Genomic DNA, 12,062 nt, shown 5'->3' on the forward strand with positions numbered 1-12,062 from the left:
ATGGTAGGCACACAACATAATGTTTTGATACTTTTATAGCTTTTTAATACTTTTTTCCACGTACATGGATCACCCTTATTAAAAATAAATACATTTACGGGCACAGTAGCTCACGACTATAATCCCAGCACTTTGTGAGGCCAAGGCAGGTGCATCGCTTGAGCCCAAGAGTTTGAGACCAGCCTGAGCAAAACCTCGTCTCTACAAAGAATAAAAAAATTAATGAGGAATGGTGGTGCTTGCCTGTAGTCACAGCTACTCTGGAAGCTGAGATGGGACGATCACTTGAGCCTGGGAGGTGGAGGTTGCAGTGAGCAGAAATCATGCCACTGCACTCCAGCTTGGGCAACAGAGTGAGACCTTGTCTCAAAATAAAAATAAATAAATATATAAATAAAATGAAATAAATACATTTAGGCTGGGCATAGTAGCTACTATCTATAATTATGTGGGAGGATCACCTGAGCCCAGGAGTCTGACGGCTGCAGTTAGAGTGAGGTACGATTCCACCACTGCACTCCAACCTGGGTGACAGGGTGAGACCCTGTCTCTAAAAAAAATTAAAAAATTAAAGACAAATATTCATTTATATTTTAAGAAGTGAAGGAAATGGGTTGCCTCTGAAAATACTGGGATGAGTTCCACAGACGACGTGCAGCAAGTGGGCTAAGGTAAGAATTATGCAGAGGGGATTCTGGCACCAGGGATGTGGGTAAGCAGATAGATCAACAATTTTTAATCTTGGGGAGGGTGTCACAAATCCCTCTGAGAAACTTATCAAAGCTACAGATACTGATCTCGGAAAAAATATTCCAATACACAGAGAATCAAGGACTAGAATTTCATGGGTCTCTGGTAAAACTCCTGGATACTGTTCCAACTTTTTGTGATTCTATGACTTCATCACCTTCTATATTCCTGATAGCCTGATAGAGGATGTTTGTTTGGTCTGCAGTTCTTTTCTGTAAGGAAGGAGCAAAGTACCTGCTTCTTAGGAAATTCCTTTAAATCTTCTTTTAATTTTTAATTGATTGCCTCATTAACGCCCATGCAAGGTTCAGTCTGAAAAGTCAATTAAATATTTAGCAATCATCTTCTGCATGTTCAGAGCCATGAAAGGAGTCCTAAGAGATGTTAACCAGCCCATTCAACGTCATTTTGCTTTTGCTACTTGGTTTGCAAGTCACGAGACCGCAAAGGCAGCATATCAAGGAACAAGGTGATGGCAATCTAGAAGCCTTTTGTGCTGTAATCTAACACGCCATCACTGGCAAAGATACAGGTGACCTGGAATGTTATAAAGCTCAAGAGAACCAAGAATCAAGGTCTTTCCCTCCCCATCTGTTTTATTCTTGGGGGTAGGGTGGGTTGGGCACTCAGAAATATCTCCCCCAAACAGCTGTCTAATGAAGGGCTGGTAGGACTCAAAAGTACCCCCAGCCACTCCAAATTCACCCCACCCAGTTTGAAAGGTGTGAACAATTAACATCTTCCAAAGAAAACAGGAAGTTTCCCTGAGAACTAAAAATTATTTCATTCACTTGCATTTCTCTGTAACCAGAGGTTAACTTTTTCTGGAGCCCTCTGCCTTGCAATCTCCTTTCCCATAAATAGCATCAACTAGCAGCAATACATCTGGCCAATCTGAACAGCCTTTTTGGTTCCTGTTCCATGCCTTTCCTACTGCAAGAGCAGCATTTCCCTTAGCAATGGACTAGATTCTTCTTTTTCTTCTAAAAGACAGTCACTTTTTTTTTTTTTTTGAGACAGAGCCTAGCTCTGTTGCCCAGGCTGGAGTGCAGTGGTACGGTCTCGACTCACTGCAACCTCCGCCTCCTGGGTTCAAGTGATTCTCCTGCCTCAGCCTCCTGAGTGGCTGGGATGACAGGTGCCTGCCACCAGACCCAGCGAATTTTTTGTATTTTTGTAGAGACAGGGTTTCGCCATGTTGGCCAGGCTGGTCTTGAGCTCCTGACCTCAAATGACCCACCCCGCCCTCGGCATTTCCCAAAGTGCTGGGATTACAGGTGTAAGCCGCTGTGCCTGGCGACAGTCACCATTTTGAGACCATGTCAGTAACTGCTCCCTCAGATTAAGCAAAACACACACACACACACACACACACACACACACACACGACAGAAAAAGGAAAAAGAAGAGAGGAAAAAAAAAGAAAAAGGCTTTGGGCACAGTTTGCCAACAGTTAACTGAAGTCAATTCCCAGTCAGTTAAAGCTTACCAAGAATCCAACCGCATGTGAATGAAGGCTAATGACAGCTAGAGACTACTTACCAAGCAGGCCCACGGAACTAAAGAACTCGCAGAGCAACAAACAAACAAACAAACAAAAAACAAATTAGCCACAGGAAACTGAAAATGTAGCCTTTATTTCAGAGCCCACAGACACAGAGTAGCTGTTGAACAGAAACACATTGAAGACTCAAAGCTGTAATTTGGGGGTAGGGAAAAACGCACAGCAGGCTGCGGAAGTCCAGGTGAAACTAATAACCACCCTCACAAAGCAACACGCAACCAGACTTCAACCTTGACGCCAGAAAGTGCAGAAACGTACTGCTCTCCTGTCTCCACCTTGGGAATTTACAAAAGAACTCTCGGCTAGCCCAAGCAGCAGGCTTAGATAGCTCACCTCGGGAAGACTTCAAACCTTGGAGTAAAGTTACGGAGTGCCCTCTTTGTGCTAGCACTTTCATCTCACATTTCACTTAATCATCACAACAATCCCTTGAGAATATCATCCTTGTTTCAAAAATGAGATGATGAAAAAGTTCTGGAGACGGATGGTGCTAACAGCTGCATACGTGTAAACGTACTTAATGCCACTGAACTGCACACTTAAAAAATGCTTAAAGTGGGCCAGGCGTGGTGGCTCATGCCTGTAATCCCAGCACTTTGGGAGGCTGAGGCAGGTGGATCACCCAAGGTCAGGAGTTCGAGACCAGCCTGGCCAACATGGCGAAACCCTGTCCCTACTAAAAATACAAAAATTAGCCAGGCGTGGTGGCACATGCCTGTAGTCCCAGCTACTTGGGAAGATGAGGCAGGAGAATTGCTTGAACCCAGGAGACAGAGGTTGCAGTAATGCAGTGAGCTGAGATCGCACCATTGCACTCCAGCCTGGGCGACAGAGTGAACTCTGTCTCAAAAAAAAAAAAAAAAAAAAAAAAGCTTAAAGTGGTAGATTTTGTTATTACCACAATAAAAAATTTTAATATAAGGTAATTGAAGCTTAAAAGGGCAGTTTTCCCAAAATCACATAACCAATCAGTCCAAAGTCACAAAAGTAATCACAGTGTCAGAGCTGGGAGTCTAGCCCAGATTCTCAGACCAAGCATAAGACCAGGATTTCAAACCCTGGGAGGTCTGTCAGTTTAATGCATCAGGCATAGGTGAGAAACCATGTAAGGAAGGGAGAGAAGGAAGCAATGAAAAGGAATGAGACGGAACTGAGAAGTCCTGGGTGTCCCCATCCATGCCCCATTTGGGAAACCCTAGTGTCAGCAAATGGTTCAGGGATCAAAGCAGGCTTGGAGGTGGTAGTGGCTCCTATTATTCATCTGTGGCCAGATGGCTCTTCTCATCCTGGGTCCTTCCCACCTTCTTGCCAGTGCCCAGAGATCAAAACTCAACCTTCTCCAACATTCTGTGACGTGCTTCTTTAATGCCAAGATCAAAGGGAGACGTTTGTCCAAGTTGTAAAACAAAAACCAAGAGGCAACTTAATGTGATCCCAACCTCCTCTGTACTTCCTGAGGGGGATTAAGGGCATTCTTTTAAAGGGACCCCTCAGAGAAACACATTTAACCAAGGCCCGATGTCAGCACCTCAGCTCCAAGGACACAGTAGCTCCTGCAGAACATGAGCCAGGTGGGGAAACCTGGGTGATCAGACAGACAATACAACCAACACAACAGCTTGGCAAGATCACAGGGATCATCATCATGGAAAAAAAACAAGTCTGATTTTATAGGCATATTAGCAAAACTCACCTTAAAGTATTCCAAACTACAAAATTTTCAACTCGGAATTTGGAAATCATCAAATACAAACCTTAATTTCACACATGACATATGTGGAAAACACACTAATGAAGCCAAAGTAATTTGCCCCAGGCCACACAATGCATCAGTGGCAGCGCTGGGACAAAGCCCAGGCTGCTGGCTCCTGCTGCAGCATTCCTTCTTCAGTCAGCTTATGTTCTCCTATACATGGGGTCCAGAGGAGACAGCAACTTCCTGCACACAAGACTGATGGCACAGTTCAGGCCTCTGGCCTTCTGTTCCAGGACTCTTATCATCCAACCTGATTAGCACCATATTCGACCATTAAAAACAGTTTTCGCTGGGCACAGTGACTCACACCTGTAATCCCAGCACTTTGGGAGGTCAAGACGGGAGGATTGCTTGAGGCCAGGAGTTCAAGGCTAGCCTGGGCAACATAGCAAGACCCCGTCTCTAAGAAAAATATAATTTAAAAATTAGGTGGATGTGGTGCGTGCCTGTAGTCCCAGCTACTCAGGAGGCTAAGGCAAGATGATCGCCTGAGCCTGAAAGGTGGAAGCTGCAGTGAACTATGATCGTGCCACTGCACTCCAGCCTGGATGACAGAGTGAGACCCTGTCTCAAATAATAATAACAAACAAACAAAACCAGTTTCTGTGCCTTTGATTGGGGCTGGAGGGACTACTGGCATTGGCTCCATTAGCACAAAGGAATCTTGATGTCATTCATTCCATTCCTGTTTCTGGACTGGATCAAACCCAAGTAACCTCAAAACAGTGTGAACTGATGCAGCAATACACTTCTATACACCCATGGAAACTGAAAGTATGTTCACACAAGAACTTACACCTGAATGTTCACAGCAGCATTATACCTAACAACCAAAAAGTGAAAACAATCCCAATATCCATCAACTGATGAGTGATAAACAAGCTGTGGTACATCCATACAAGGGAAGATTCAGCCATAAAAAGGGATGCGGCACTACTGATACATGATACAACATGAACAAACTTTGAAAACATTATGCTAAGAAGCCAGACACAACAGATCACATATTACATAATTATCTTTGTATGAAATGTCCAGAATAGGCAAATCTATAGGGACAGAAGGTAAATTAGTAGTTGCCTAGGGCTATGGGGAGGGAAGAGTAGGGAGTGACTCTGTTTTTGGGGTGATGAAATGTTCTGAATTACACAATGGTGATAACCATCACATTCAGTATATGCACAACCTATGAAAACACTAAAACCCACTAAATTATATACTTTAAAGGGGTGAATTTTATGGCATATGAATTATATCCATAAAGAAGATTATAATAAAAACCAAAACAGTATGAACAATGATGTGAGAGAAGTAGAGTTTTATTCTCCAAACTGAAGTTTCTAGACTCCTGACACATCTAGAAATGTACTCAATGGACATTTCCCAAGTTTCAGTGAAATAATATTCCTAAGAACCATTTTCCATAAAGAGTGAGACATGAGCCCACCTCTCAATTCAGACCTAGCTAGATCAACACTGTATCCTGTAACTTTACAGAGTAGTCTAAATCTAAGGATGGAAGAAGACAGGAAAATCAAAGAGAACTTCAGTTTACACCAGCTATCTTCTATGGACGGAGAAGTCTTGCCCTGCAGGTTCAGGAAACACCCTCTATACTAACATTGTTCTGGGAGATGGCGGCTCAACCCTTGGGGAAGAAGAGCCATTCACCAAGGAAAGAGAGAAAGGGAAAAGCAAACATGCCACCGCACTTGCACCCACAACCCTAACTTTCAAAACAAAGGACAAACCAAAAACCCAGCTGTTCCCACGGCCACTGAATCCAGTAGTTCAGTTCCTCTTTGGCTGTATGACTCACCTCAGAGACCCATACACTCCAAAGTAGATCTACCGCCCCCCCCCGCCCCAATGGTTATGAAATGAGGGTGTGTATGAGGGTGTGGGGACTATTCTGACTTCCGTGTAATGAAGTGCTGACACAGACCAAACTCAAGTCTGTGACTCCACTTTGCCCCTTCCTCACATACCCCTGTAATAAATTTGCTTCCACACCTTTTCAATATTGCACCAGATATGAAGTTTCTCCATATGCACCCTTTAAACTGGCCTCTGCGGGTCACTGCATACGTTACATACTCAGTTTCTTTAAATCAGTTACTGTTTTCAGTACAATACTCCCAGGTGGCACAACAAACACTAAATCACCATACTTTCAGGGTTTTGTTGTTGATGGTATGTTTTGTTCTGTTTTTTTGAGACAGGGTCTCACTCTGTCGCCCAGACTGCAGTGCAGTGACACAATCTTGGCTCACTGTAGCCTCCGCCTCCCGGGTTCAAGTGATTCTCGTGCCTCAGCCTCCCAAGTGGCTGGGATTACAGGTGCGTGCCACCACACCCGGCTAATTTTTGTATTTTTAGTAGACAGGGTTTCGCCATGTTGGCCAGGCTGGTGTTGAACTCCTGGCCTCAAGTGATTCGCCTGCTTCGGCCTCCCAAAATTCTGAGATTACAGGCGTGAGCCACTGCTCCCGGCCTGTTGTTGTTTCTTAAGACAGGGTCTTGCTCTGTTGCGAAAGCTGGAGTGCAGTGCTGTGATCAGGGCTCACTGAAGTTCAAGTGATCCTCCCACCTCAGCCCCCCAAGTAGCTGGTACTACAGGTGCACACCACCAAGCCCAGCTAATTTTTTCTTTTTGTATTTTTTTTTGTAGAGATAGGGTTTGCCATGTTGTCCAAGCTGGTCTCAAACTCCTGAGCTCAAGCGATCTCCCGGCTTTGGTCTCCCAGAGTGCTGGGATTACAGGTGTGAGTCACCGTGTTGGGCAAAATCACTGTCCCTTCCACTGTGCTTAGACTAAAATCCAAACTCCTTTCCACAGCCTCTGTGCCAACCGAGAACAAGCTGGCTCCCTTCAAGTACTGTCCCGAAGGGGAAGGGCAAGCAACCTAATACAACACTCTATTTCAAAATGCAATCCACAGACAACAAAATGTAGACCGCAGTCCATCCCATTTCCAGGCATGCTTCTCAAAACAGTTGCTCTTGCTTCCCTCCAGTTTCATCTTGTATCATTCTCTCCTACCCCAACCCTCATCATGCTTCGGCCCCTCCAGCCTTAGGTGTGTTCCTCAAAAACACCAAGCTCCCTTCCACATCGGCCCCTTACACTTGCCATTTCCTTTGCTTGGAACATTCTTTGCATGGCTGGTTCCTTCTTGTTAATTACGTTTTAACTCAAGTCACCTCCTCTGAGAAGACTTCTTTCTGACCACTCAATCCAAAGTAGTTGTGTCACCCAGTCACCCCAATCACTATCACTTCATTTTGCTGTCCTCACAGCATCTACTGGTGACATTATTTTGTTCATATATTTACTTGTTCACTGCCTGTCTCCTCAAACCAGAAAGGCTCCACAAGTGTAGGGACCTTGACCCTCTAATTCACAACTACACCCCTAGTCCCTGGAACAGAATTGGTACTCAAATATTTGTTGACTAAATAGATGTGTACCACATATACGTATTGCTAGCTTATAACCTCTTAAAAACCTCTGAACAAGGCAGGGATTTCCCAGTGCAGTGCAGTAAATACCACTTTACTCAATGTTTTCCTTATAGCAAGAGAGGGTGTGATTGCCTTTTAAGTTCTTACACTATCTCTGTTCTGAATGTGGTACCAGAATATATATACATATATATAGGTTTCAATATACTACTTTGAGGATTTGCCCCACTCGTGGTTCAGCCTGAAGTCTGAAACCACAGAAACTAGGTAAGGCCATGAAATCTCTTTACCTGACCTCTGAAGTTCTAAATAAGGAATCCCTCATTAAACGAAAGATAAGTTCTCAGACAGCTAAGAGAAGGAGGGAAAATTGCTACCAGTCAATAATATATCCCTGTTTGGAGAAAACCAACACCAAATTATTTAAGCCAGAATCTTCCTTTGCTAAAGTCAAATGTCATTTCCTTTTCTCTGAGTCTTCCTTGTCATTCACTCCCAGGATGAAATTATCTGCTGAGGAGGCAATATGCAGGAAGATCCAGGAAATCATTCTGGACTAAGTGACTTCAATTTTAGTTCTGGTCTCTTGACAAGCAGAATTTGAACTAAACTTTTGGAAAAAGGGCCAGTCCTTCAAAGATTTACTTCCAAGGTTCTGCACCAGGAGCCCGCAAGCTCTGACCCAACTTCCAAGCATGGCTATTTTACCTCCACCCTCATCCACACACAGACTTCATCCCAACATATAGCTTCATAATAAAGAGCCTTCAACCCTAACGAGCTGTGTGGCCATGTTGGGGAATGGGAAGGAGAGCAGTGAGGTGGGGCTATTAGTGTTTTTCAAAACGTAGTTCACAGACCACCACCACTATATAATCACTAGAGTGCTTATAAAAGGGCAGATTTCTGGGCATCACCTGGCCCTATGGAACTAGAATCTTTGGGAGTGGGGCTGCTCAGGAAACTGCATTTTTAGCATGTCTCCCCCTACATACCCCGAGATTCTTATGCACAGTAAAGTTTGAGAACCAACAGGGTAAAAGGTCCCTAAGAGAGGGGCAGGGAGTTGACTGAGAGAAGACAGGAGGGGCAGGGAAGCGTCTAGGGATGAAAGATGGGGGTGGGGTAGGTGAAGGCAAGCTCTGGGGTAGCGGCAGTCGAGGGGCTGGCAATGGGGACAGCTATAAGTGTAAGTGAGGACAGGGCTCTGAAACGGATCTGAGGCAGCGCTTGGGCTGGGAGGGTGGTCAGAGGAGAGGTCACATCCGCGGACTGGTTAGGATGGTGGGGAGGCGGGGTGAGCAGGGTCTGGACGTGACGGGGAGGAGCAAGGATGAGAATAACGGGGGGGGGGGATCTTCAGAGTGGTCAAGACTGGGAGGTGAAAAACGGAAAATGGGGCTCACAGTGGGCGGAGACCAAAAGTAGAATGGGAACCGGCGAAGGCAACAGCCGAGGTCTCCATCCGAAACGGCGCCTCACCCAAAACTCGCGGCCTTGACAAGCCTGAGTGCAGGGGCAGGGCCGGGGAGGTGGATTTCGGGGAAGACGACCCCAGTCAGAGGTAGCCCTCAGGCCTGAGTCAGGGGTCCAGGAGGTGGCTCAGGGCCAGGCATGGGGTGCTGGAAGACCCTGGGATACCCCGGAGGGCCCCGCTCCAGCTCCCGCTCCCGCTCCCGGAATCTCCTTCACTCACCATCGCCGTCGCCATCTTGGATCCACGTGTCGCCGTAATGACGTCAGCGGAAGTGGTGCTCCTTGGTTACGGAGTTTAACTCCGCAAGGTGGTCGTCTGGCTTCAACCGCTCCTGTAGTGGCGGTCAGCAGAGGGGAAAAGGAGCCTTAGCTCCTGCTCGACAGTCTGATCTGGGAAAGTAAGGTCGCTGATTAGGTGAAGAGAGAGAACCGTGTAACTATGGAAGCCATATTAGCTCCTGGCAGAAACTGAGCCTCCCCTATCCCCGCTGCATTGTGGGTAATGGGGGTGTGTGAAAGTGCGCTCGTGCTCTCAGCGCCATCTTTACTACTGGCAGGAAGACCCATTGCCAGGGTTACCTGAGACCTTGATTTGAGGGAAAGGGTGGGCACTCGGGCTCCAAGAGCAGTACGACTCCAAGAATAATTTGTAATTATATATTTAAGTATTTGTTTGACTATCCTATATCCTCTTTAGTAGACTGTAATCCCCATGAGGGTAGACCTTGTTTTTTGTTTGTTTTTTACCTTGCTCTGCCTCATTCCCATCTGTAAAATGGGAAGGGGGTTCATCATAGGCTTGTGATGAGGATTCAGTGACACAATATTACATAAGATGTATTCAATAAATAATTGTCAGTATATGTTTATGTATACTCCTTTGGGCTTGTGGTAGGTGCCCAATATATTATTTTTTAAATGAACGAGTGAAAACCAGCGTATTCAGTGGAGGGAGATATCTCTGAATGTGGATGTCATGCACTAGCTTAGTGTGTGACTCCAGACAAGTCACGCAATCTTCCTAAGCCTCAGTTTCCAAATCTGTAAAAAAGAGACTTAAAGAATCATGGTATTAAGGTTAGGAAAGAACTCAAAGTTCATTTGGCCCATGTATATCGCTTTAAACTGAATACAGTACCAGTGCTATCTTAGACTGTTTTAGAAAAAGCTATTAAAAGAATAATAATGATTAATAATAATCATCAGCACTTGCTGAGCATTTTATGTGCTGCAGCACTTAGCATTATGCTAACAGTTCATTAGACTCTTTTTATCTAATTCTAGGGGGCAAGGGACAGTTGAACTCTGATCCCCACCTATGGGCACCACTGTGGTGGATTTTCTGCAAAGATAGCTGCCATCTAGTTCTGTCCGTCCTTGCATGATGCGCATACGGTTTCTCTCCGCGAGAGAGAGACTCTGTTTTACCTCCTGTTGAATCTGGCTGGTCATGTCGTTTGCTTTGACCAATAGGATGTGCTACAAGTGATTCTGCCAGTACTGAGCCTAGGCCTTAAGAGGATTGAAAACGTCTGATTCTACCTTCTTGGTTATAAAGAAGTGTAGCTACTCTGCTGGAAAGGCACCTGGAGAGAGAGGGAGGCCCAGCCAACTCCTCAAGACATTCTAGAAACTACAGCTAAGCACTATAATATGTGATTGAAGTCATCTTGGACATTCCAACCCCCACTGAGCTACTAGCTGAATGCTGCTACATGAATAACCTCATGAACACCATGTGGACCAAAAGAACTGCCCAGCTAAGCGCAGCTGTTTCAGAGTGGGGTGGTTTTTTATAGATCATTTCAGTAATAGATCATGGAAATACACACCCATTAACTCTTGTGACCTGCACAACCATCCTGAAGATTGGCAGATTGGCTATTAACCCCAAGGAGGAGGAAGCTTGAGAGACTAGGGGGAATTTGCTGCAGTCTCATAGGTTCCAGACTTGGAACCAGTTTTCCTAGAGCTTCGATCCTGAGTGTTTCCCACCATTTCTAGCTGCCTGAAGAAAGATAACTGATAAGGAGCAAAGCTCCATAAATGACCTATTATTTTTTAGTATTTCCATTGTTTTTCTTCTCATGCTTTGTATTTTTCCCTAAAGGCCTTTCATACCCCAATCTCTTTTGGTGACATAAGCCAGAATCCTAGAACTAGACTGCCTGGGTTCAGAACCCATCTCCACCACTCGTTAGCTTCATAACATGGGCAAGTTTCTCTTTTTTTTCTGAAAAAAATTTTTTTTGAGATGGAGTCTCACTCTGTTGCCCAGGCTGGAGTGCAGTGGTGCAATCTCAGCTCACTGCAACCTCAGATGCCCGGATTCAAACAATTATCTTGCCTCAGCCTCCTGAGTAGCTGGGATTACAGGTGCATGTCACCAAGCCTGGCTGAGTTTTTGTGTTTTTAGTAGAGATGGGGTTTTGCCATGTTGGCCAGGTTGGTCTAGAACTCCTGACCTCAAGTGATCTGCCTGCCTCGGCCTCCCAAAGGGCTGGGATTACAGGTGTGAGCCACTGAACCCGGCCTAAATTTTTTTCATTGTTGTAAAATATGCATAACAAAATATTGACTATTTTAATCATTTTTAAGTGCACAATTCAATGACATCAACTACATTCACAATGTTGTCAATCATTACCATCATCTGTCTCCAGAACATTTTCATCATCCCTAAAAATGAATATCCACATGCAAAAGAATGCAATTGGACCTTTATCTCACACTATATACAAAAATCAATTCAAAATGGATTAAAGACTTACAGGGCCAGAAACTGTAAAGCTACTAGACAAAGACATAGGGAAAACTTGACATTGGCTTGGGCAATGATTTTTTGGATATGACACCAAAAGCACAGGAAACAAAAGCAAAAATAGACAGGTGGGATTGCATCAAACTAAAAAGCTCTGCACAGCAAAAGAAACAACAGAGTAAAAAGGCGACCGCCAGAGCTGAAGAAAATATTTACCAATCAAAAACAATCTGATAAGGGGTTAATATATAAAATGTATAAGGAGCTTAAACAACTCAATAGCAAAAAAT

At 44.7% G+C, this 12,062-nt stretch overlaps 1 protein-coding gene across 3 annotated transcripts in view; it reads right to left on the bottom strand.

Moving 5' to 3' along the window:
• Window positions 1–9,430, bottom strand: part of TM9SF4 (transmembrane 9 superfamily member 4) — a 55,878-nt gene extending 46,448 nt beyond the window's left edge. The window contains exon 1 of one of the 3 annotated variants that reach the window (XM_032142794.2): window positions 8,942–9,079. Coding sequence is in view for 2 of the 3 variants with exons in the window: in XM_032142793.2 (XP_031998684.1) it covers window positions 9,232–9,246 (15 nt within the window). In the remaining variant the exon portion in view is untranslated. Of the gene's footprint in view, window positions 1–8,941; window positions 9,080–9,231 lie in introns of those variants that run through there. The other 2 variants (XM_032142793.2, XM_032142795.2) reach the window with 2 other exon arrangements.
• Between the last annotated feature and the right edge of the window lie 2,632 nt (window positions 9,431–12,062).

The sequence above is a fragment of the Hylobates moloch genome, unplaced genomic scaffold, assembly GCF_009828535.3.
Source record: "Hylobates moloch isolate HMO894 unplaced genomic scaffold, HMol_V3 SCAFFOLD_21, whole genome shotgun sequence".
Lineage (NCBI taxonomy): Eukaryota > Metazoa > Chordata > Mammalia > Primates > Hylobatidae > Hylobates > Hylobates moloch.